The 27,151-nt window shown below is 41.4% G+C and overlaps 1 protein-coding gene across 1 annotated transcript in view; it reads right to left on the bottom strand.

The window, feature by feature from the left end:
• Window positions 1–1,790: 1,790 nt before the first annotated feature.
• The window catches only part of LOC137325530 (acyl-CoA-binding domain-containing protein 6-like), a 178,780-nt gene continuing 153,419 nt past the window's right edge, over window positions 1,791–27,151 (bottom strand). Inside the window, exons 7-8 of the mRNA XM_067990734.1 lie at window positions 23,251–23,281; window positions 1,791–2,062 (exon numbers count right to left, since the gene is read on the bottom strand). Coding sequence (XP_067846835.1) covers window positions 1,908–2,062; window positions 23,251–23,281 — 186 coding nt within the window. The 3' untranslated portion in view covers window positions 1,791–1,907. The remainder of the gene's footprint in view (window positions 2,063–23,250; window positions 23,282–27,151) is intronic.

Raw genomic sequence — 27,151 nt, 5'->3', positions numbered from 1 at the left:
TGAGAAACTTTACTTGTGGTTTCACGCCTGTTGTGTGAGAGGTTCCGAGAACCAGGCGGTCACCCGTGAGCAGGTGAAGAGGGGAAACTGAGGGCAGAGAAAAGGGGAAACCATTTTCTCCATCTCTCCCCGAGCCCACAATCTCCCTCCTTCCTGCCCTCCCATTCTCTCTTTTGAGTCCCCTGTGATTTCAGGCCCCCCCCTCCCCCCCTCCTCCTCCTCCACGATTTCAGGGCCCAATTCCCAACCCCCGCCCAGGAGTTCCCGGTTTTTGTATAATGATCTCTTTACCCAGCATCCATAGCAGCAAAGAAGCTGCTTCATCTCTGGGGCAGAGCTCTGTATCTGTAAGCATTCAATCCCAGAGATAGAGCGGTTTCTCTGCCGCTATGGATGCTGGGTAAAGAGGTCTCCATTACACAAAAGACGTTCCTTTCACCTGCTCCCACCTCGCACTTCCCTGCATGTCGTGTTTTAAGTTGTAAAGGGACTAGGATTGAAGTCTAGCCGTTGTTTCTAATGTGCGAATGTCCGTGGTTTCAAGGTTCAGCTTGTATCTGTTACAATGTAAGTTATTTGGGACTGTTAATGAATGTCTGTATTTTACAGGTGTCTGTTTGTACAGGTTTCACTGTATTTAGTTATGGGTTACAGCATTAATTACTATGTTACTCCACAAGGGTGAAAAATCCATTAAAAAGTAATTTGTGCAGCTCATTTGCATAAGCATGGTAACTTGATTAATTTTGAGATGGGGAAAATAATTCCACTAATCTTTATCTTCTTGGAGTTATTAGTTGAGTCACCTCTCTCAAAGTAAGTCGGTTGGCTAGATATCACGTGGCAGAAAAGGCTTAAGCAGAATAGCCTTTTCTCCTACACTTCAACTCCTTATGTTCTTTCTCATAGCGAGATAGGACATCCTCTACAGCTTGAGAGAGCAATAAATGTACTTAATAATGAAGCAGGCCCAAGGGGTCGTATGGCCTACTCCTGCTCCTATTTCTTTCTTATAACATCACTTTGGGGGGGTGGGGAAGTGGCAATTGAGATGAAACAGTCTCCGAAAATAGAGGAAACATCCTCTGGTTATATATTTTTTCCTGATGTCCACTGACAGGTGAAAAGATTCCAGGTGACCTTTCACCAATGGTGCTGACGGCAAATTCTTTTCAAGGCCGACAACCCAATTGGGTAGCTCGCTGGCAGTAAGTTTGGGGGACTCCAGAGGTAACGATGCAGGAGCGGGAACAGAAGCCATTGCAGGTGATTCTCTGGCTACAACTGGATAGATAAGAATAAACCCAGGCGAGCGCTGTCCCACCCAGCTGGGTGACGGAGGAGAGGCATTGGAGGAGGATGGTGTGGTCATCCGTGTCAAAGGCTGCAGCCAGGTTGAGAAGGATGAGGAAGGATGGTTTACCACGGTCACGGTGACATAGAATGTCATTTTGTGACTTTGGTAAACGCCGTTTCAGTGCTATGGCAGGGGCGGAAACCTGATTGGAGGGATTCAAACATGGAGTTGCAGGAAAGATGGGCATGGATTTGGGAGGCGACAACACGTTCAAGGACTTTGGAGAGGAAAGGGAGGTTGGGGATGGGGCGGTAGTTTGCAAGGACAGAGGGGTCAAGGGCATTTTTTTTTTGAGGAGGGGGTGAGGGGTATTACAGTATACACAAGCTAATTCTCAAGGTGCTGGATAGAAGCAATTATCTCATTTCTACATTAAATTAGAAATTGCTCTAAACTGTTATTTTGACAACTGGAAGAAGGCATTAAACATTGCTATTGTGAATAATCTTTTAATTATTGCATATTGTAATGTAACAATTAATATGAAATATATTTCAATACATATTTGTTCCTGTTGATTTCCATTTGGAGTCATGCACCAGGCCTGGGTTTAGCCTTTTGATGTGGCATGTTGTCGCAGCATCTGTGAGATGTCCTTGGAGTCAGTCACCTCTTCAGGCAGGCACCCTTCTCCATCCTGGATGGTGGGATCAGCACCAGCACTCAACAACAACTCTACGATGTCAGCAAATTCGCAGGCGGATGCTGGAAGTGCGCAAGAAGTAAGGTGTTAGTGAGTGCATATTACATTTCTGTGACATAAGCAAACACAATATTGCATGATTCAGGCAAAGGGCCCTCAAGCTGTTCTCTCTGGAAAACTAGTTGTTTTTAAAAAAAGCATCAATGCCCTTCTTAATGAAAGGAACTGACAAATGGAGGTATTTTGTTTGGAACCAGCACTGGAGCAGACAACAGTAGAAAAGCTGAAGAAACCACAGCTAAATTTAGCAAATAATTTTTTCATGCTCAGTCATGAAGCTGCTGTCTCCATTCATCATCTCCCCATGACCGAGAATGGGAACTCACTGTGGTCATTCATGAGTGTGAACATATTGCCCACAAATCTGTGATATAGTGCTTTACAGCTAGCATAAGCTAATCTACGCTACCAATACCACCAGATACCTTTTTGACTTCATTCTACATTTCATAATAAAACAAATCTGTATCAAAGTAGATGTTGGAGCAAGGTTCATGTCTATGACAGCTGTATTGAACAAGTGCAAGCTGTCTAATTCCACGTCACTCTTTTTGTCCTGTTTAATTTATAACTATAATCTGGAAAGATTAAAGACTAAAGCCAACGGTGATCTTCTGCTTTATTCTGCATGGAATTTTCAGGGGAGCACGGAGAGACTAAAAATCCAATTAGGATATCGCCAGATGTCAATTACATATCTAGATATGATCTGCACTCTCCTAAATATACTTTCACTAACACTCCATTAACAGACATGATTTTTTATGACTATCCATCATCATTTGTTTAAAACAAAATGTGTAAATTTCAAATGCTTTACGATAATGAATGGCTGAAAGACATCCTTAATTACCAACACAGGGCAGTTGAATTCGATCAAGAATACCAATGTCATATTGGTGGGGTGATGCCAAATTGCATTTTGCCAGAAATATAACACTCTTTATAGTGTGATTATGGGAGACAGAAAGGGAGGAAAAGGCAGGAGGGGGCAGAAGAGAGAAACTTGCATCCTTGACCATATGATGGAGCTGAATTATCAGCAAGATTGTCTTCAAATTCAATAATTATTTCCTTATAATGGTGGATATTATTTCAGAACCATGATATTGCTGGGCTCAGTAACTTGTCCCTACTAGTTCTCCTGGTGTCATCAGTACTCATTTTTTAAACATATATACTTAATTCTAAATGTAGTTATCCTCAAGAGGCTTGGGAGTCTGTCCTGGGGTCAAAGATTAGTTTATCACAGTTGAGTACTGTTTGGAGAACAATGTACACTACAGGGAGTTATATCAGGTCTTGGTTTGGTTCAGTCTAAAACATTACGGATTTTATATGTTCTTTATCTTATTTAGAGCCAACTCGATGTACTCAGGCCTGATGAAGATTAAATGGCGAAAGTATCATGTATTCTGCACATAATATATATTACATGACTACTGGCCAGCAACTGCCAGAATAAAAGTGTACAGATCATCCATCACTTACAGCAGTGTTATCCTAGGTCTAATTCATGTTGATTCAATCTTGCTAATGACAAACAGAAATACAAAAAGCCAAATGTCCTGCATACTATAACTTATCAAGAATACTGGATACCTGTAAGTGATTAACAGGCTCCAATGTAATCAAGGTGGTCATAAAACATCAAGTGGCTGATCTGCATCCTAACTCCATCCATCCGCCTTGGCTCCATATCCCTTAATACTCTTGGCTAGAAAAATATATCGATCTCAGATTTAAAATTATTAATTGAGCTAGCATCTACTGCTTTTTTTGGGGGAGTGTGTTCCAAACTTCTACCACTCTGTATGAAGATGTGTTATCTAACTTCTCTCCTGAACGGCCTGGCTCTGATTTTATTGTTATGTCCGCTTGTCCTAGATTCCCTCACTAGCGGAAAAAGTTTCTCTCTATCTACCCTATCAATTCCTTTCAAAATCCTAAACACTTCAATCAAATCACCCCTTAACCTTCTATATTCCAGGGAATACAAGCCTAGTTTATGTAATCTCTTTTCATAATCCAACCCGAGGAGCCCTGGTGAATCTGCACTGCACTCCTTCCAAGGCCAATATATCCTTTCTAAGGTGCAGTGCCCAGAACTGTACACAATGTCCCCGATATGGTCTAACCAGGACTTTGAATAGCTGTAGTAAAACTTCCTCCCCTTTATATTCTAGGCCTCTAGTTATAAAGGCTAACATTCCATTAGCCTTTTTGATTATTTTTTGTACCTGGCTACTACATTTTAGTGATCTGCGTACAAGGACCCCTAAATCTCTTTGCACCTCCACTGTTCGATGCTTTTCAGCATTTAAAAAACTCGGATCGATCGTTTCTTGATCCAAAATGGATGACCTGCATTGAAATCCATCTGCCACAGTTTTGCCCACTCACTTAATCTATCAATGTCTCTTTGTAATTCTATGCTCCCACCTACTCACTATGCCACCAATCTTTGTGTCATCGGAAAACTTAGATAACACAAAAGAGAGCCAGGTATCCAAGTCATTAATAAATATAGTGAATAGTTGAGGCCCCAGCACAGATCCTTTTGGGACACAACTAGTCACTTCCTTCCATTTCGAGTATGTACACATCATTCCTACTCTGTCTTCTACCACCTAACCAATGTCCTAGCAAGTCAATAATTTGCCTTCAATTCTATGAGCTTTAATTTTAGCTAACAGCAGTCTCTTATGTGGATCCTTATCAAATGCCTTCTGGAAGTCCATATAAACTACATCCATAGATATTTCCTTATCTACTACTTTAGTTACTTCCTCAAAAAATTCATTAGGTTCGTTAGATCTCCTAAGGATCTATCCTTGGCCCCCTATTTCTCATCTACAAGCTGCCCCTTGGCGATATCATCCGAAAACACAATGTCAGTTTCCACATGAACACGCTGACGACACCCAGCTCTACCTCATCACCACCTCCCTCAACTATCTGCTGCTTCTTCCAACTAAATATTGGAAAGACCACAGCCATTGTCTTCGGTCCCTGCCACCAACTCCAACCCTCTCCGAGGCTGAACAAGACTGTTCGTAACCTTGGCGTCCTATTTGACCTTGAGATGAGCTTCCAACCACATATTGGCTCCATCAACAAGACCACCTACCTCCACCTCCGCAACATGGCCCGTTTCCGCCTCTGCCTCAGCTCATCTTTTGCTGAAACCCTCATCCATGCCTTTGTTACCTCTAGACTTGACCACTCCAATGCTCTCTTGGCTGGCCTTCCACTCTCCATAAACTTGAGCGCATCCAAAACTCTGCTGCCCGTATCCTAACTCGCACCAAATCCCGTTCATCCATCACTCCATCACCCCTGTGCTCACTCACCTACACTGGCTCCCGGTCTGTGAACACCTCGATTTTAAAATTCTCATCCTGGTTTTCAAATCTCTCCATGGCTTCACCCATCTCTACCTCTGTAACTTCCTCCAGCCCTACAACCCTCCAAGATCTCTGTGCTCCTCCAATTCTTGCCCCTTGCACATCCCCATTTTAATTGTTACGCCATTGGCAGCCGTGCCTTCAGCTGCCTAGGATCTAAGTTCTGGAATTCCCTCCCTAAACTTCTCTCTCTCTCCTTCTTTAAGACATTCCTTAACCAAGCTTTTGGTCACCTGCCCTAATATCTCCTTATTTGGCTCAATGTCAGATTTTGTTTGATAACGCTCCTGTGAAGTGCCTTGGGATGTTTTACTACCTTAGAGGCGCAATATAAATGCAAGTTGTTGTTGTTGTTAGACATGACCTATCCGTTACAAATCCATGTTGGTTCTCTCTAATCAGCTCAAATTTCTCTAAGTTGCTCAGTCACTCTGTCCTTAATTATAGATTCCAATAACTTCTCCACAGCATGGATGTTAGACTAACAGGTCTATAATTTCCTGGTTTCTCTCTCTCGCCTTTCTTAAATAATGGAGTTACGTTTACAATTTTCCGATCTAAAAAGGGACAATTCCTGAATCGATAGCGCTTTGGAAGATCATGGCTAAAGCATCTGCAATTTCTTTACCTACTTCTTTTAAAACCCTGGGGTGTAAACATGGAAATTAACTGCAGCTGGCTTTTAAAATCCTTATGCATTGTAACTGGATTTAAAGGGATGAAACTAGATAAAAGTACTTGATTTTTGTGAGTAACAACACAATTGTTTTGAGAGATAAAAACATTTCTGTTCAGATGACGTTGTCTTTTAGAGCGACAGTGAAACTTATGAAGGAATATAATCACCATTCGATCTCTACATTAGAATACATTTTGAAACTATTTCATATGGTTTTAATTTTATTTGGAGGTGAGGGGGAAGGCTAATTTGTATTGGTAAAGGCTGCTAGACCAGCCACCAGTTGTCAGTACACTCCATCATCCTAGGTACATAATAACGACTAACCATTTTGATACCTATCAATGCAAAGTTATGCAGAAATAACTTGCTGCTGATTATTACCAAGAAAGAACAGATCCAGTATATATTAGAAGATCATACACATCAGGAACTGTATTATCTTTTAATATGTACTGGATCTAGAAAAAAAACCAAAGCAAACCAAAAGCAGCTGTTTATTCTTTCAAACACTATAGAATGCTTGTTCAATTAACGCAATACAGGTTACTGGTTTAAAAACTGTTTGAATTAAACTTTGCTTTTTTCTATTTCAATTTTAACTGGATGGGTTTCACCACAGACTTAGTGAGGATGTAGAGCCGAACCCATGGTGATGTCATGTAATGCAAAAAAACATGAAAAAAAAACCTTTACCAGGAAAGGGTCACCAATTTTAATGGGTTTCTTTTTAGGGCTTTACCAGATATTCCCCTCATGCAAAGAGCACTTCCTATGAAACACAATGTGACTTTATATCCACAATAAATAGGAATGCAACAGCTCAGCGGTCAAACAGAAACAGTCATTTAATTACCCCACTGAATTGGCATGAGCCCTCTCATGTGGGCCCATTCTTCACATTGTGGAAAAATAAATATTTTTAAATCAGACTTGGGCGACAAATCACATCTATTAAAGTAAAAATTAAACAATAGCAGAAAGTCAGTATAACAGCAGATGTCATTTGATTACAGAATATTTAATTTACACCTCTTCAGGTATTCAAAAACAATAAAAGATGCAACACCTTGCTAGCTCTCTTAAACCTGGACCAGAGCCTGTAACATAAAACTTACCTGTGAGTTTTTGTCTAATTACCACAAACCCTCCAGCCTCTGTCTTGATGAGCCCAACAGAATTGAAAATCTGAAAGCATGCTGCGTGTGTTATATCTCTCGTACCTTTTGCAGTTCAAAACTGGGATACACAAAATCAAAGGGTGTCTTCAGTTGTTGAACAAAGCTCATTAAATTGAAATGGTAGTTTCCTGAACTCCACCCAGCTGACAGATCCAAAGCTTCATGCGACCAAGGCCTTTACCTTAAATTGATTGTTTTCAGGAGAAAGCAAGCAGTGGTTTCTACTCGTTTTGCGATCAAAATGTATTTGCAGATGAATAATGCCCTGGCTCTGAGTGAGTATGCTAGGGCATGATTATCATCAGGTGACTACACTTATATTCTGTTCAAGCACCTGTTGCAGTAAAATTTAAAGTGACCAGCCACCTCTGAAAGGAGTAATAAAAATATATAGATTTTATGATGGTTCTGCCCACTGGTCACATTGCTCCCATCCCCTCCTGATAGCGCTGATAAAACAGTTGCTGGTCTCAATCTGGTATAATGCAGGAGGCCTGACAGTGAATATTGACAGGCAATGCTATGCTATCATTGGGGGGGGGGGGGGGGGAAGAGATCACAGGTAACCTCCATCTTGTCCTTACCCAATGTCCACACACATGTACTTGCAGCAGGCATTGCTGAACAGCGATCAGGAGCAGAAACCCTGGTCGATCATCCCCTCCCGAATCTGGGGTGCTGAGTCCAACTGCCTGAGAACAGCGAATTCAGCATGGTCCAACAATCATACCTCATCTGTATGGTTCTGCTACTCAGTGGGAAAACTTGCTGAGCCATCGAAGGGAGCAAAATTAAATTATTTAAATGGTTAAATAAAGAGGGCACAAGTCAAAGGGATGATGTAAAAATAAACCCATTTTTCTCTTGACAGTTTATTTTAAATAAAAATTACAATAGTAGCTTTGAGGGGGAAAAACACCGTTGTACAGAAAATAGGTATTGTATAATGTAAAATAAACACCTGGGAGTAAACTAAGCTTCTTGCCTCTAAGTCAGAAGATTGTGGATTGAAGAGACACCCCAAGACCTGGGGAAAGTAAACTAGACTGATACTGCAGCACTGAGGGAATGCTGAGGCATGAGGCAAAGGCCCCATTCATCTGTTCCAGTGGTTAAGGTGGAAATTAAAGCTCCAATTTCACTAATTGAAAAGTATTCTTCCAGAGAACATTCCAACCTCAACCAACAGATGCTGGTTAACTCTCCTTACTGTTTGTGAGGTCCTATGTATGCAAAATAACAGCTGCACTTGCCTACCTAAGAATATTCACTGCACTTCAAAGTTACTTATTCTATGTGAAACATTTTCAGAAGTTTCTGAAGTGATAAGGTGCTTTATAAATGCAAATATTTTTGAACAGAACACTCACAAACTAGATTCTCCACACATCACCCTTGGGACAATTGAATTGCAATCTTGTATCTCATTCCCAGTTACCGAATATGGAATATTTTTATTTGTACTAGTGTAAAATGTCATTATTCAAGAAGGTGAAAATATTAGCAGTACTCACTGATTTTGTGTTACAGCTACACTTTACCAAAAGGCAGCCTCAGCATCGACACAATTCAAATTCCATGAGTAGAAGGGCCTTCAGAACTGGGCTGATGAATTGGAACAGTTATTCCGATAAACAGGAAAATAGCAGATGCTCCTTGTGCTCATGTATAAGGCTGCTTGATCTGTACTCGGTCCCAAAGCAATATAAAATGCAGCTATATATTCTATCACCATCATATAAAAATGGCAACAGCAAACTAACACCCCAAAACAGAACTCTAATTATGGCAAACTACTTAGTTCAGGTAGAGTTCTTCACCTCACTGCAGACTGCTAACTATTCATATTTGCCAGTGAACTTTGGGTGCTTAATACAGGTACAAGTACTATTTAAGGTCAAATCTGAATGGTAGGTTTAGAAGGTGAGTATGGGTCTTGAAACCATTTTAAAATACATATACTTAACACAAGAGGTTGATGTACTTGTTTCACAAATGAAGTCCAAAACGTTGCACTGCATCTTAAGAGGTTCAAAGTTTATTCCTTAGTCTTAGATGAAAACAATGAGAATTTCAAATTCATAGTTTTGCTTTTGTTTGTCTGAAAACGCCATGTTATCTTTGTACAGAGTTCATGCTAAAGATATGCTACTGATTTCCAATACCATTTATTTTTCCCCCATTATTTAGTTGCCAATTTACCAACCCCCCCCTCCACAAATTTTCTCCTTCTTTGCGTCATGCATCCAATTACCTAACTGAGGAGGACGACTAAACAGTGTGCACCTCAGCCTTGGACAATACCACTAACTGGCCAGTGAGAGCTGTGTGACATTATGCAGGTTTGATATGCCCTCAAATGTTTCCCCAATCACCAAGACCCCTTCCGAATGGTCCCACTTAGATGGTGAAGCACAAGCACAAGCAAGAAGATGGTAGATGGAGTATAATGTGGGGAAATGTGAGGTTATTCACTTTGGTAGGAAGAATGGAAAAACAGAATATTTTTTAAATGGTGAGAAACTATTAAATGTTGGTGTTCAGAGGGATTTGGGTATCCTCGTACAAGAAACACAAAAAGTTAGCATGCAGGTACAGCAAGCAATTAGGAAAGAAAATGGAATGTTGACCTTTATTGCAAGGGGGTTGGAGTACAAGAGTAAGGAAATCTAACTACAATTGTACAGGGCTATAGCGAGACCTCACCTGGAATACCGTGCAGAGTTTTGGTCCCCTTATCTAAGGAAGGATATACTTGCCTTAGAGGCGGTGCAACGAAGGTTCACTAGATTAATTCCTGGGATGAAAGGGTTGTGTTATGAGTAAGAATAAAGAAAGGAAATATAGGTTAAATGGTGATTGTAACTGGAGTCGAGGAGCAGAGGGACCATGGTTACAGATACACAGGCCACTAATAATGTGTTGAGTAAAAGGGGCCTATACTCTCTGGAGTTTAGAAGAATGAGAGGTGATCTCATTGAAACATATAAGATTATGAGAGGGCTTGACAGGGCTCTGAAGTGCTAGATTGTATAAATGCAGAGATTAGAGAAGCGTGTAAACAAAGGCATAGTGGTCTTAATGGGGGACTTTAACCTTCACACAGATTGGGAAAAGCAGACTAGCAACTGTCAGAAAGGTAGTGAATTTCTTGAGTGTGTCCGGGATAGTTTTCTACAGCAGTATGTCCTAGAGGCAACAAGGGGCAAGCGGGGATATTGTCATTGACAATAGGGAAATGGCGGACATGTTGAATAATTACTTTGCGTCAGTATTTAGAAAAAGAGGATAGCATGCCGGAATTCCGAAGAAAACTAATATTGAATTGGGGAAAGGGACTCGATAAAATTAACATAAGTAAAACAGTATTGAAGAAAATAATAGCACTAAAGAGTGACAAATTCCCAGGATCTGATGGTTTCCATCCCAGGGTTTTAAAGGAAGTAGGTGAGCACATTGCAGATGCCCTAACTATAATCTTTCAATGTTCTCTAGATTCAGGAACTGTCCCTCTAGATTGGAAAATTGCACATGTCATTCCGCTTTTTAAGAAAGGAAAGAGAGGGAAACCAGGGAATTATAGACCAGTTAGCCTAACATCTGTTGTGGGGAAAATGCTGGAGTCTATAATTAAGGATAGGGTGACTGAACACCGAGAATTTTCAGTTAATCAGAGAGAGCCAGCATGGATTTGTGAAAGGTAGGTCGTGCCTGACAAACCTGATTGAATTTTTTGAAGAGGTGACTAAAGTAGTGGACAGGGGAATGTCAATGGATCTTATTTATATGGACTTCCAGAAGGCATTTGATAAAGTCCCACATAAGAGACTGTTAGCTAAGATAGAAGCCCATGGAATCGAGGGAAAAGTACGGACTTGGTAAGGAAGTTGGCTGAGTGAAAGACGACAGAGAGTAGGGATAATGGGAAGGTACTCACATTGGCAGGATGTGACTAGTGGAGTCCCGCAGGGATCTGTCTTGGGGCCTCAATTATTCACAATATTTATTAATGACTTAGATGAAGGCATAGAAAGTCTCATATCTAAGTTTGCCGATGACACAAAGATTGGTGGCATTGTAAGCAGTGTAGATGAAAATATAAAATTACAAAGCGATATTGATAGATTAGGTGAATGGGCAAAACTGGCAAATGGAATTCAATGTTGGCAAATGTGAGGTCATCCACTTTGGATCAAAAAAGGATAGAACAGGGTACTTTCTAAATGGTAAAAAGTTAAAATCAGTGGATGTCCAAAGGGACTTAGGGGTTCAGGTACATAGATCATTGAAGTGTCATGAACAGATGCAGAAAATAATCAAGGCAGCTAATGGAATGCTGGCCTTGTACTCTAGTCCTCTAGATATAAAGGGGGCAGAAGTTATGCTGCAGCTATACAAAACCCTGGTTAGACCGCACCTGGAGTACTGTGAGCAGTTCTAGGCACCGCACCTTCAGAAGGACATATTGGCCTTGGAGGGAGTGCAGCGTAGGTTTACTAGAATGATACCCGGACTTCAAGGGTTAAATTACGAGGAGAGATTACACAAATTGGGGTTGTATTCTCTAGAGTTTCGAAGGTTAAGGGGTGATCTGATTGAAGTTTAAAAGATATTACGGGGAACAGATAGGGTGGATAGAGAGAAACTATTTCCGTTGGTTGGGGATTTTAGGAGTAGGGGGCACAGTCTAAAAATTAGAGCCAGACCTTTCAAGAGTGAGATTAGAAAACATTTCTTCCACAAACAGCAATTGATACTAGCTCAATTGCTAAATTTAAATGTGAGATAGATAGCTTTTTGGCAACCAAAGGTATTAAGGGATATGGACCAAAGACAGGTATATGGAGTTAGATCACAGATCAGCCATGATCTTATCAAATGGCAGAGCAGGCTCAAGGGGCTGAATGGCCTACTCCTGTTCCTATATTCCTCGATGCTGAGAGGTTGTTTCCCCTGGCTGCAGAGTGTAGAACTAGAGGACACAGTCGCAGGGGTTGGCCATTTAAGACTGAGATGAGGAGGAACTTCTTCACTCAAAGGGTCGTGAATCTTTGGAATTCTCTATCCCAGGGTGCTGTGGATGCTGAGTCGTTGAATATATTCAAGGCTGAGATAGATAGATTTTTGGACTCTAGGGGAATCAAGGGATATGGGAATCGGGCAGGAAAGTGGAGTTGAGGTCGAAGATCAGCCATGATCTGATTGAATGGCAGAGCAGGCTCGAGGGGCCGTATAGCCTACTCATGTTCCTATTTCTTATGTTCTTTTCACTTTTTGCCCAATATCCAACAAGGACTGCTTCCGAAAATAAAAAGAAAGCCTTGTCCCTTAATTTATTGAAAACCATGTCAGTTTTGAGAGGAACAATTGCTTAAAGCTCTTGAAACAAGTAGGCCAACATTATATGTCGATCAGTCGCCTCTGCTCATTTCAGCTTTTCACACTGTTCAGATAAAAGGTGATTCCTAATATTAAAAATCTGTATCTCTCTTTCAACTGCGGAAATGTTATATAATCTGCATTTTTGAAACATAAAAATATATGGGAAGATTTTAATCTAACATTTCTATGATTGTGGCAACAAGTTTGCACAAATACATCATACTAATTCTTCAGTGACAGGTAATTCTTTAGTCTTAAAATTACATTTTTTTGGACGCTCTGATCCTATCTGGTAATATGATGAGAGGATCAGAGCACTCTTGTTCAATACAGAATTATGCATAATCAGGTGTGTATTATGCACAGAATAAGGTATTGTTGGGAGTGTTAAGAGATAGTAACACATCAACAGTGTGAAGGCACTACAACTAACCTCAGCATCCCAGAGGTCGAGCGGAGCAAAGTTAACCAGAGTTGGTGTTCCTGACAAGTGCACATGCGGACACCATGCAAGAGAGAATAAGAGTTGACTCCGCACAACTGATTAATCTGACTGTCTAAGCTGAGACGTGAAGACTGGCTACTTGGGTGAGATACTGGAGTGCTGCCGACACTCTGGGAACTGCACCCAGCATTAGGCACTGCCTTAAGAGAAGCAAAAAGAACTGAAGCATGAAAAAACACACCCGCTTTTACTGCTCATCCTGAGGTGGTGATAGGCCTTGTTTTGTAGTGAAAGGGTGGTTTGGTAGGCCAGTTCAGAGGGCATGAAGAGCTAGCCGCATCATGTGGGACTGTAGGTAGGGGTGGCAGATTCGCTTCCCTCAAGAACATTAGTGAACCAGTTGGGTTTTTATGACAATCCGAAAATTCTCATGGATTCTTTCTGGTGCCAGCTCACAAAATTACTAGATTGATTGAATTTGAACTCATGACCTCTACGTTACTATGCCCTTCCATAGCAACAATTGGATCACATAACTCATACTGCGGTGGCATTGCCCCATGTTACTTGCGCTGCGGCGTCAATGGCCCATGTGACTGGCGCTGGGCTTTTATTTCACTGAATGTACAGAAATACAGTGCAACTTGTACGTGCGTTATGTAAATTCACAGTATGCAGATTACAAACGTGCATATATATGAAGGTTGCATTAAAAAAATCAGCACTAAAAGGGTTAAATAATTTTGTAAAAGCTTGTGTCATGCAAAATGAAATACAGATATTATCATAGCATGCTGCATATAAAAAAATGGAAAAATGCAAGCCTGGTTATATTAGAAGTCTGGATGTAGGAAATGCTCATGTAATGTTCGTGTAGGACTCAGGAGGTTAAACAGCTAAATTTATGGTGCTCCGGGACCCCCATTTGTCAAGTGACAGAACTTTGGCCTTGCACAGAGAGAAGGGAAAATGAATGTTCGCCTCTTGCTAAACTTCATCAACTTGCATTATTACAGCCGTTCGGCTCTCGGTGCTGATTCTCACTCCCTTGCTGCCTTGACTCTGTCCTGATGGGACCCAGGCAGCGCACAGCGGCAGATGGTGCCTCCGAAGCAAAGGGCTCCGAGGACACAGAGCCCGCCTCGTCCGCCACGTGACCTCCCTCCTCCGAGAGAGAGTTTAATTTCCTCGGGGACTGCTTGTGGGCAATAAACTAATCCCAGGAGGGCTCTCGTCCACACAATAGGATATTGCTGGTTGTTAGAACACACACACACACACACACACACACACACACGAGGGTGTCTGCTGGTTCAGGGTCATCATCTCTGCAACGAAAGAACAGGCCCATTAATATAATTTAACACAAAATCATTTCGGTGATTTAGTAGATAATGTGAAGAAGCTGATTTATTAATTTGCTCAATTTATGGTGCAAGGTCTGAAGATTCCTGTGAAAATGTAGAGATTGGGTTATTTTAGCTGCAGTTCAGAAGAAAGCCACTGCAATACCGATGCATAAACCTCACTGCTAATGCACACTGAAACCCATTTGTTAACGCACTATGCTTGCTACTGTATCAGAGATCATTTTCCTTGAATCACGAAGGCTGCCTTTGAACACAATTATTGAACCTGGAGATTGGCGTAACCTGAAATTCACTGTGAGGTACCTTAATGCGTACACTAATAAACACTCTTGCAAAATAAAGCTACTTGAACGTTGACTTGTGTAGACAATACAGGTCATGCATGTAATGCAATTGGCATCTGGCAGCTACTTCAGTAAAAGCTATGATAGTGAAGATAGCAGCAGTTACACCATTAGCTCAATGGAAGCCTGAATCACTAAGTATCAACTGTGGCTATACACAAAAGACATGTACACCTGGAACTGGGGCTAAAAGGGTTAAATTATGAGGACAGGTTGCATAGGCTAAGCTTGTATTCCCTTGAGTATAGAAGATTAAGATGATTAAAGGATTTGATAGGGTAGATAAGGAGAAACTATTTAAGGCACAACCTTAAAATTAGAGCTAGGCCATTCAGGAAGCACTTCTTCACACAAAGGGTAGTGGAAATCTGGAACACTTGAGAGTGTTATTGCCAATGGTGTGGTTGTGTGGTGCACATCAGTCTTTACAGGACAATCTCAAATGAAGTTTGTGTGATAGCTTCTGGTTTAAAGCATCCTAGGAAACATAAACCATGAAGTGCAAGCCACTGGTTACACATACTGTACAAATGATTCAAAATAATGCACACACCTAAAGTCACAAACTCACCAGTAAGGACACCATCCAAAATATCCACAATACTACATGTTAATTCCACAGCTGTGGCTCAGCTGCCAATATGCTCCAGTGATTAATGTGAGCCAAAACTGAATTTTGGCATTCTGCTTAAGCGTGAGTGGCACTATAGTGTTACAGCTTTAATTACCGGCCTACTCAGGAACCCCCACTGTACTTACTCTAGATGCACATTTACAGTGAAAACTCTCAGCTTGGGACCTCAGTTCAGATTTGGGTTGTAAAATTGGAAATATTCCTCCGGCCGATATAAGCAGTTTGATGTGGCTCTGTGGCCATTTTTAGCCTTGGGAAAATAATTGCGACACTTGAAGCATTTCACTTAATACCTCCAAGTTTACAAGCTCACTCAGGGCAGCTCTCAGTATAAACTCTAGGGAAAATCACATTCTGTTCAGGCCATTCTGACCCAAACTCAATATGATTATTCCTGGTTGACAGCATAAGCAGGGACAAAGAGTGCAATCTAGGGAGCCTGCAAGATTAGGGGACTAAAGCTGGCATCAACTTGTATTCTCTATTGTATACACCTATTCTCTCACTTTGAAGGTCACAGATTTGTTTGCAGCCCTGATGCTCGACAGAGGCATGGCTTAACATTCACACCTGCAGCGTCAGACTGTTCACTTAGAGAATATCGTACAAATGACCTCGGCCTCTGGACTGGTGGATTTACCAATATGCTTTCTCTTAATTCGTCACCTCAAACTGCTTCCACCACTAGCGACAGACCTGCAACTACTAAATACTTCACCCTTGTACTATATACTTCAATGTATTCTCTCCAGACACAACCCAAGCTTGGAAGGACAAAATCTATCATTGTATTGTTGGCTGTTTTTCGCAGTTCAAATGGACATAGCACAAAAATGTCAAATATCCATCATTGCACCTTACTGGAATCCTAGTGCCAACTCTGAGCTTTTAAAAAAAATCTAGCAAGTGAATTAAAATTCTGATGCAGGAATCTGTTGAGACGTGGAATTGATCTAGTATAATATGTGGTGAACAACATGTGCTATGCGCTAGCACTGGAATTCATTCCACCAAGCCCTGAGCTGAAGGACAGGTCTGTATTTTTCCAAGAAGATTACTACTGTGGAAGGCATAATGCAGATTGTTCAGAGGAATTTTAATTTAGAAAGGAGGCAGGAGCGGCGCACAGTACATGATTAAAGCTGTTATTCACCTTTGCCCCATTCCAACTTGGAGCCAGCAGCTGCACACCCACCACCAATACCTCATACTTCCCCACCATGCGTGACAGCAAAGGGCTGCGTCTCTGCTGGACTCTACTGCTAATGTGGCATTTAATAAGTACAGAGTTCAATTGCAATTGCCATAATAAGCGAAGACAGAAACGTTTGTCAATTTATTCAGTTTAATTATAGCTCTAATCGGGTGTGCAAGTGAAGTAGATGGGTTTCACTGTCTGCACAAGAGGTCTTTTGATAATTGTGAAAAAAAAAGACTTTAGATACTAGTGATGAATGAATAAGCACTGCTATCAACTGGAATTAAATCACTACTTTCCCCATATTTGATTCTTGGTAAGGGTGGAAGGGGGATTCTTAAAAATTGTTTCTAAACAGGCATTTTCTATCTGAGATAATTGATGGGATCTACGAAGCAGATCATGTGACACTCACTTAAGGATTTCACATCACATCTGATACATCTATTATGATACATTAAAAATATTACATCAATTTTTCCAAATTCCTATGTGCACACTTACAATGGAGACTGCCTACGTAAACTGGTGGAAGGATGCAATTACAGTGCGATAAGTTTTTTCTATTATAAATCTGGACAAAGGAATTTATAATAGTAATATAAAAATAAGGACAGAACGTATTTAAAATGGAGACTAAATTACATTTGAAATCTTTGGTCCGATTATCACCTGCCCTCCAACCCGCTTCACCTGACGTCAGCACTGGGTCTTCATTCTCTTGTCCAATGCCACACGAGGTTGACTAGTCCATTCTAAAATCTTTTGTTGATCTTTTCAAGCCCAACATCAGGCTAACTGGAAACGTTATACAATGCTTCAAACACCACAGTCATCTCTATGACTGCATGGCTGCAACATGCAAAATAAATGACCATTCCGATTTTACTTAGGATTGTATAAAACATGTAGGTTTTTAAAAAAATATATTCATTCACGGAATGTGGACACCACTGGCAAGGCCGGCATTTATTGCCCATCCCTAGTTCCCCTGAAAAGGTGGTGGTGGGCCTTTTTCTTGGGTCACTGCCTTCAGGAAAGGAAGAAAATTTCCGTAACAAATGTGTTGCTTGGATCAGGGGGTGCTTATATAAAATGGGAATAAATGGGATATTGAATATTGGAATTTGATCCTTGGATCAGATATGTGCTTATCCAGGCTTATCGCATTTGTAGCAATACTGCCGGCGACACTTGAATAAACGATGGCTGGCTAACCTTGTGCAGTCTTTAAAATTAATTCAGTTTGACCTGTTAGGTGAAAATGGTTCTACTTGCTGCAAAGTCTCCTGGGAAGGAATTAATCAATCTGTCAAACATCATATTAACTCTTGAGAACTCCACATTTACTAAATAACTACAAGTGTCAGCTCCAATGTCTCAGTGCCACATGCATCAAACGGCATGGTTTGAATCCCTGATCTGTGCCAAGTGAGTTGATCGCACCGTTACAGTGGGGGTGTTAAAATTTATCTCCAGGTCCCCAGACTAAGGAGAAATGTTGTTCAAAGATCAGCCAAGGCTCCCAATCCCTGTTAGAAGCACACAAGTGTGGACACTACCAATGGTGGTAGCCCCATGTGTTTGGGAGTGCTGCACTGTTGGAGAGCCTGTATTTCTAATGGAATGTTAAACTGAGACCCCGTCAGCCCTCTCGGGTGGATGTAAAAGATCCCAACGGTACTATTCGAAGAAGAGCTGGGGAGTTTTCCCAGTGTCCTGGCCAACATTTATCCCTCAAGCAACACCTAAAAAAACAGATGATGATCTGGCATTTATTTAATTGTTTGTGGGACCTTGCTGTGCACATATTGACTGCCGCGTTTCCCACATTACAACAATGACTACACTTCAAAAGTACTTGATTGGCTGTAAAGCGCTTTGCGATGTCCTGAGGTAGTGAAAGGCGCTAAATAAATGCAAGTCTTTCTTTCTTTCTTTATACAATTCCTCTACTATTGAAGAAGCAATAAACAGTAGGTTTGATATTAATCATACCACTGCCAAACAGCCTGCTCACTGAACTCATTGAAACTTCGTACAATGAAATATAAAAAGCAAATTAATACACATGTGCTCTCTCTGCCACCATGAGCTTGAAATTAATATTTGGCCCCTATGAACAGAAACAAGTGCATGTCTGAAATCACATTCAATGATGCTTTGAATGCCCCTCAGAGGATAGCCCTTTCCTACTCACTCTGACCCTCAGCTTGTGCTGGATTTTCAGGAATTAACAACTCCAGCTGCATCTTGTGTCCATACAATGTGTTTGACGTCACTTGTAATAAGTCGAGCTGTCAGTTTTAAAGACTGTTGTCAAACTCAACTGTAACTCAGTGATAGGGAGGAGAATCAGGCTCTGAGAGGACCATCAAAGGGGTCATAATCTCCCAGTAGAGTTCACCACGCAAAATAAAATATATAATTTATCAGAATCACTCCCTCAAACCTTCCTCTGGCTTAAGCACACCTTTATATGCGTTAGTTCCCCCTTAAATAAGAGAAGTCTGCATGACTGCTATTTACTTTAATCATATCTTAGGACTGAAGTAACAGTCCTAAGATGAGATTAAAGTATGTAATTAGTAACAAACATGCTAAAAGCTTTTGTATGACATTCCATTGTACTCTATTTTAATGAAGGTGCCAACCCATTTGTTTTAAACAGGGCTTTGTTAAAATAGAGGGACAAGGAATTTCACATGAACGCTATATACTGACAAGGAAAACAAAACGGCATTCTGAACTTAGAGGTTTAATCTGCCCAGTAAATATATCAGTCGAACAAATTGCCATACATATCTGTGCGTACATGACAGAAGCCACTGGGGCACATTGGTCTGCTAACTAAGCCAGTTATTGCCTTATGTACTGTATACAGCTGTGTGCAATAGGCAGTTTTGATGTAAAACCTTCTGTGCATCTGGGAATACCACACTGGTTCAGCACAGCTGTCTCACTCTCATGGTCACTGGGAAATCTGTAAAATGTACAGGTCTCTATCTAGAAGGTCTATCTATAGGTTCCAATTTTGTACCCACATGACACACCAAAGGGTACCAACAGCAATTGAGAGTTCTCCACTGTTACATGAGCCCATAATCAGCAATCTTTAAAAGCTATAAACCACTGGGAAGACACAATAGAGGCTTGTAGAGAAATGGATGAATTGAGAAAAGCAGATAGAATTAAAGGGGCTTCGACTGCATTCTCGTTCTTCAGATCAACCCGTCTATACTGTAATTCCCTCGCTAAGATACATACCTCTGAGATTACCCACCCAAGCCCGCATCTGAGTCTTCCACACCCCATACTCCTGCTCCATGCCAATGAGAAATCAAACTTAAGAAATACTTCCAGGAGTCGGTGCTGGGATCACTGCTTTTCTTGGTATATATTGGGTGCACAGGGCACAATTTCAAAATTTGCAGATGACACAAAACTTGGAAGTGTAGTGAACAGTGAAGAGGATAGTGATAGACTTCAAGAGGATATAGGCTGGTGGCATAGGTGGACACATGGCAGATGAAATTTAACCCAGAAAAATGCGAGGTGATGCATTTCGGTAAGAAAAATGAGGAGAGGCAATATAAACTAAAGGGCACAATTCTAAAAGGGGTAAAGGAACAGAGAGATCTGGGGGTATATGTACACAAATCGTTGAAGGTGGCAGGGCAGGTTGAGAAAGCGGTTAAAAAAGCATACAGGGTCCTAGGCTTTATAAATAGAGGCATAGAGTACAAAAGCAAGGAAGTCATGATAAACCTTTATAAAACACTGATTTGGCCACAACTGGACTAGTGTGTCCAGTTCTGGGCACTGCACTTTAGGAAAGATATGAAGGCCTTAGAGAGGGTGCAGAAGAGTTTTACTAGAATGATTCCAGGGATAAGGGACTTTAGTTACATGGATAGACTGGAGAAGCTGGGGTTGTTTTCCTTGGAACAGAGAAGGTTGCGAGGAGTTTTGATATTCAAAATCATGAAGGGTCTAGACAGAGTAGATAGAGAAACTGTTACCACTGGCAGAAGGGTCAAGAACCAGAGGGCACAGATTTAAGGTGATTGGCAAAAGAACCAAAGGTGACGTGGGGAAAAACTTTTTTTTTTACACAGCGAGTGACACTGCCCGAGGGGGTGGTGGAGGCAGATTCAATCGTGGCCTTCAAAAGGGAACTGGATAAGTACTTGAAAGGAAAAAATTTGCAGGGCTACAGGGATAGGGCAGGGGAGTGGGACTAGCTGGATTCTAAATAATCAAAGAATCTTCAAAATAAATGATTTCACGTTTGAAATTTGGAGGAAAAAAAAAGGGAAATAGAGAAGACCACAGATCCAGTCCCAGAAATAGACACATTAAGAAAAAAGTAGTCCCTGAAATTCAAAGATCGAAAAATGACATTTAAAAAAAAAAATCAAAATATCCTCTTCAATTAAATGAACTCCCACCCCTCCTCCCCAAAAGGAAATGCTCAACCAATTCAGGGGAAGAGAGAGAGACAACTGAGAAAGCAAGTGATTGTCTGAGAAAGAAAAACAGAGGGAGAGAAAAGTTTCTACTGGTGACATTCAGCTTATGTCTGAAGACAGTGCACACAGTCCCTCCAGCCTCCTGCTCCACCCACTCTCATTTTACTTACCCCGGAAGGATGAAAGATTGATGAACCCTGTCAGGATTCAAGCCTGGATACAGAGCAAACCGAATTGATTTGAGCACACAATCTAGGTGGAACTGGGGACCACTTGGATGTATTCAGCTCAAGAATCGACCAGTGCACACAGGTACTGACTGGGGAACAGGCAAAATCTTTCAATGGAATTGACTTGTTTGAAGTGAAAACTGAATCTACTCTGAAAACTGGAGAAAGCCAAAAACTCCCAGAACTTTCAACAAAAATATCTTAATACATTAGATTTATCAGAATTTTTGCTTTGATTTTATTTGAGTCTACTACATTCTGAATTTTGAGAAGAAAACAGTAAAAAAAAATGGAAATTTTTTTTAAAAAAGGGTAAGTGCAACAGACAGAATGAAATCAAACAATCTCCTGGAATATTAAGGATTGCACCCGCTAATCCTGGAAATTATTATTTAAAAAATTCTCTATTGTAGGTCTTGAGTTTTGTTATTTAGCTTTGCACATTTTCAGGTTTGCATGTATAATTGAATCACTGGGAGTCAGGCGAGTGTTCTCACAGTTAACTTCTACCTCTCAGAGATCCTTACTGCATGGTTTTAAAATTCTTCCTTTCCTCTCAGAACACCACTCTGAGCCTCTGAAGTGAGGCAGTTCTTGCTTCCAATGCCATCGAAATCCATCCTGTGTGGTGACTGAGCATCCCTGCAATCATGCCATGCCTGTAAGATTCTCTCCTCATCGCCTTCACTTCCACCTACCCATTTATTAAATGTTCATATATTTAAATAGGAGCTAAGCCTACCTGCTGCAGAGAGATGCTTTGAACCAGTTTCATACAACAGTTATCAACTTCTGGAAGGCACTGTGCTTTTACACTGCTAACATGCAATCTTTCTCTTTGGGTTCTTGGCAATTACAAGGCCAGAATTCAGGAATAAGGAGCTGAGGTTGGCGGGACAAGTACACAATCCATCCATTCCTGACACTACTCTTGATCCTCGCTACAAAAACCTGAATTTACATGTACCAGGGAATGCAGAGGCATTCCCACTGATGGAGGAGAGAAGGAAGAGTCATGGAAGTCCCAGTGGTTAGATTAAGTGTTCCCAAATTTCTGGGAATTTTACAATTTAGAAAAAGAGAGAAGGTATGTCCTGGTGTCCTGTAAAAAGATTAACAGACTAATCATTTTAAAGCTGGGCTGTACCATACTTGCGTACAGGCGGCCCTTTTTTTTAAAAAAAGAGCAAGTCAGAGAGTGCAGCCTAAATACAAGTTAATAATTCCATTCCCCCCCCCCCACCCCCAACAAACTTGTGCCAGGAAACGACCTACACGTAGGAGTGGCCTATATGTGCATCAATACAGTATGCAGCCTCCATGGGGATGCAACCAGACAATACCAAACCTCATGTTTTCAATGCATGGGGGCTCATGGTCACTGTGGAGGTATGCCACTCTCAAAGTATAAATTATGTTTTGTTATGATTTATCAACACAATATAATAGAATAACTAGCATATTTTCACTCTTGTGGGCACATGGAAGAAATCACAGAATCATTGGTGATTAAATGCATAGTGAAACAAATTTGCTCACTATTGGGAGCAATGCCATTGGAAGATCCCTACAGTTGTTTACCTGTCCTCTTGGTAAACCGCATGTGGGAAACTTAAGCAGATAGCAGCAGGTAACACAAAGTGGGCTGAGGAGGTATCCGGAAATATCAATGGCACCCTTACTTCGTAGTTTTACCTATCATTATGACCTAATGTGTCCAAAAGTGATGACACTGCGACAGTCAACAATTGAAGCTGCAGTTCATTTGGTCCAGCCTCCATTTGAAAATCTGGGGAAAAGATTTTTACAATGCAAAATAAATATTAAAATTCAAGTTGACATGCTTACCGTAGTGTAATGCTGTCTGTCCTTCACTATCCTGCAATCAGAAGAGAGAAGAAAAATCACTAGACACAATTCACATCAGAAAAATGAATAAACTGTGGATCATGTAATGAGCATACATACAGAGATATGCACAAAGTCATGGTATTCGTTTACTATGCTAACTGGACGCAGAGTTCTTATTAGAGAGCACTGACTGGTGCAGTGTGTTGAGCTACTGGCCTTTCACTTCTGGGACTTGGCTTCCAATTAAGAATTAAAGTCCCCCCCATTGGCTATAAATGTTCTAGCCGTCTCAATCTTGGTCACAGTGGCACAGGCCCACAGTGCAAAACAGGCGCTAACTGGCTGGGAAAGCAATTCGGCATGGCCTGACGACCCTTTACACCTATCGTATGTTGCATTTTGCGGTCTGAGTACTTTGCAAATTTGCATAAGAAAATCCTGGAAGCAGTGAAAATGCTACTTTGAACGATGACTTGTCCCACCAACAGGTAACCTCGCACAGATAGACCACAGGATGGTTAGTATGAAAAATGTGACAGTAGGGAATGCTCTTCTGAGATTGAGGCTTGGGCATATTTTTGGGATAGAATAGAGGAAGTCTCACTCTCCATCTAACTGTGTTTTAACCTGGCTTCGGAATGCTTAACACTGACGCTGGGTCCTCAAAGGGGTAAATGTTCCACTCCCAACACTAACAGTCCTCATCTTGATGATCAAAAAATAATTAGAATAGCACACCAACATGAAGTAGTTATAACATCGCAACAACAACTTGCATTTATATAGTGTCTTTAACGTACTAAAACATCCCAAGTGCTTCACAGGAGCGTAATCAGACAAAAATTGACACCGAGCCAAAGGAGGAGACGCTAGGACAGGTGACCAAACGCTTGGTCAGAGACATAGGTTAAAAAAGGAGAGAGGTGGAGAGGTGAAGAAGTTTAAGGAGGGAATTCCAGAGCTTAGGGCCTAGATGGCTGAAGGCACGGCCACCAATGGTGGGGCGAAGGAAGTGGAGGATGCACCACAGGCCAGAGTTGGAGGAATGTACAGTTCTTGGAGGAGGTTGCAGAGCGAGGTGGATTATCAGAATATTCAGTTGCTCCAGATGGTTATATGCTTTTCTTTTACAAGTCTTTGCACTTGTAGTAAGTATGTGAACTACTCGATCAACTAGACGGGAACAAAGCAACATAAGTGAAATGGAGTAGAAGGTACAGAATAAATGGCAGAACTGAATTGCCCTTGGGATCTCTGAAAACCTCCGCATGCTGTTGTTCTTCTTTAATTGCACTGCTCTGTCCTGCACGGTGAGGGTTACTTTCATTTGTGTCTTATCTATTGGATTAGTCTCCGAGGTCGCTGGTGAAATATTATTGGATTGGGCTAGCAGGGGAAAAAAAAAAATAAAGCGCAAGTTTGCTGAGCAAAGTTGCAGAGTGTGTAATTCTTTTATGATGACACTTCAAGTACCTTACCGCAGCAGCTCCCTGAAGATGCTCTGTGGCTAAGTGTCATAATGAAGGTGAATTGAAATGTAATGTAATGTGTTTCTGTTCCCTCATCCAAAGCTTTCCAGCTGTAACACTGATTAAAGGCAGCGCTGCCAAAACAAAACCACAACTTCACAGAAACACAGTGAGTCACACTGCATCTGACACCACTGTGATTTCTAGAAAGCTCTTCCAACAAAGACAGGGGCAGCACTTACACTTACTTTTTTCTATTCTCCCCCCCCCCCCCCCCCCCACTCCTGAAGGTGTAGACTTTTCGGGGTACGTTTCCAAAGGGGTCGGCAGCCTTCCAAGTGACCATTTTTCATGTGAAGTCTAGACAATGAGAATCAGCTGGGGGGGGGGGGGGGCGGGGTGTCACTCTATAGCAATAAGTAATTGGAGCTCTGGACAATTCTCCCCCTCCCTACCCCAGGGGTGCTGCAGCCAATTGTAACATCCCAACTGCTGTTCGCCTGAGATCAGCTAGCTGGGCGCAGATTGAACCTGGGACCTTCTGATCAGTGTGGCCTGGTACCACAGCAAGTGGAGTGTGCGCCCACGGCCATCAGGCCACTCAGCACTGGGATTTTTATCCAAGAATTCTTTACGACTTGGGAACTTCAGTGAATATGGGTGGCTCCAGATAAACACGTACTTGAGGCCAGCATGGACTTGGTATTTACTTGCTTTGCATACAGTTCCTAATGCAAGAAGAGAGTTTAAATACTTCACAGAACCTGATCCTTGAATTATCAGGTGTTTTTTCTTGTAAACATTGTGTTCATCAGGTGAGGGATATTAGTGCTGCGAAATGGAATGCAGCATGATGTGCTTTCAGCTCAGGTCATAGCAAGGTTAGGGCATATAAACTGCTTAAAATTGACACTAGTTATAGTGTAAATGCACCCTTAAATAGAGTAGGGCTTCCTCTTCTCTGCCCCAATAATGGGGTTCAGCTCCTATTTCCCTTTGTGGCACCTTTCTATTTCCCACATGAGCCAACCTATTACAAGAACGTAAGAAATAGGAGCAGTAGGCCATAAGGCCCCTCGAGCCTGCTCTGCCATTCAATAAGATGATGGCTGTGCATCTACCTCAACTCCACTTTCTTGCTCTATCCATAAATCCCTTGATTCCCTTAGTGCCCAAAAATCTATCGATCTCAGTCTTGAATATACTCAACGCCTGAGCATCCAGAGCCCTCTGGGGTAGAGAATTCCAAACATTCACAACCCTCAGTGAAGAAACTTTTCCTCATCTCAGTCCTAAATGGCCGACCCCTTATCCTGAGACTATGACCCCTAATTCTAGACTCTCCAGCCAGAGGAAACAGCCTCTCAGCTCTAAAAATTCCTCTAAGAATTCTATATGTTTCAATGAGATCTTCTCTCATTCTTCTAAACTCCAGAGAATATAGGCCCATTCTACTCAATTTCTCCTCATAGAACATCTCTCTCATCCCAGGAAACAATCTGGTGAACCTCTGTTGCACTGCCTCTAAGGCAAGTATATCCTTCTTTAGATAAGGAGACCAAAACTGTACACACTATTCCAGGTGTGGTCTCACCAGAGCCCTATATAATTGCAGCAAGACCTCCTTACTCTTATACTCCAACCCCGTTGCAATAAAGGCTAACATATTGTTTGCCTTCCTAATTGCTTGTTGTACCTGTGTGTTAACTTTCTGTGATTCGTGTACAAGGACACCCAAATCCCTCTGGCTACCAACATTTCTTAGTCTCTCACCTTTTAAAAAATATTCTGCTTTTCTATTCTTCCTACCAAGTGGATAATTTCACATTTCCCCACATTATACTCCATCTGCCACCTTCTGGTCAACTCACTTAACCTTTGCAGACTCTTTACATTCTTCTCACAGCTTACTTTCCCACCTAGCTTTGTATCGTCAGCAAACTTGGATACCTTACACTCGGTCCCCTCATCTTAGTCATTGATATAGATTGTAAACAGTTGAGGCCTAAACACCGATCCTTGCAGTACCCCACTAGTTACAACCTGCCAACCTGAAAATGACCTGTTTGTTCCTGTTCTCTGGCTATTAACCATGTTAATATATTACCCTGAATCCCATGAGCCTTAATCTTGTGTAACAACCTCTTGTGTAGCACCTTATCGAATGCTTTTTGAAAATCCAAATATACTACATCCACTGGTTCCCGAGGAAGATTACCAATGTACTGCCAAATGGGGTAGTTGTGTAGTGGTTCAATTGATCCCTCAGAACTGGGTTGGACTGCCCAATCTCATTCCACATCGCAACCTAACCAATCTCTTTTTTATTTTAAATGCTCAGCACATTAAATGTAATCCACACACTGTCAAATTTCAGCTGGATTTATCAGGACACTTTAGAAGTCTAATCACTTTTGTGTAAATAGGAT

This window comes from Heptranchias perlo, chromosome 9, assembly GCF_035084215.1.
Source record: "Heptranchias perlo isolate sHepPer1 chromosome 9, sHepPer1.hap1, whole genome shotgun sequence".
Lineage (NCBI taxonomy): Eukaryota > Metazoa > Chordata > Chondrichthyes > Hexanchiformes > Hexanchidae > Heptranchias > Heptranchias perlo.
Note: the sequence above shows the minus strand (reverse complement) of the source record. Positions and strands in the feature narration are given on the sequence as shown.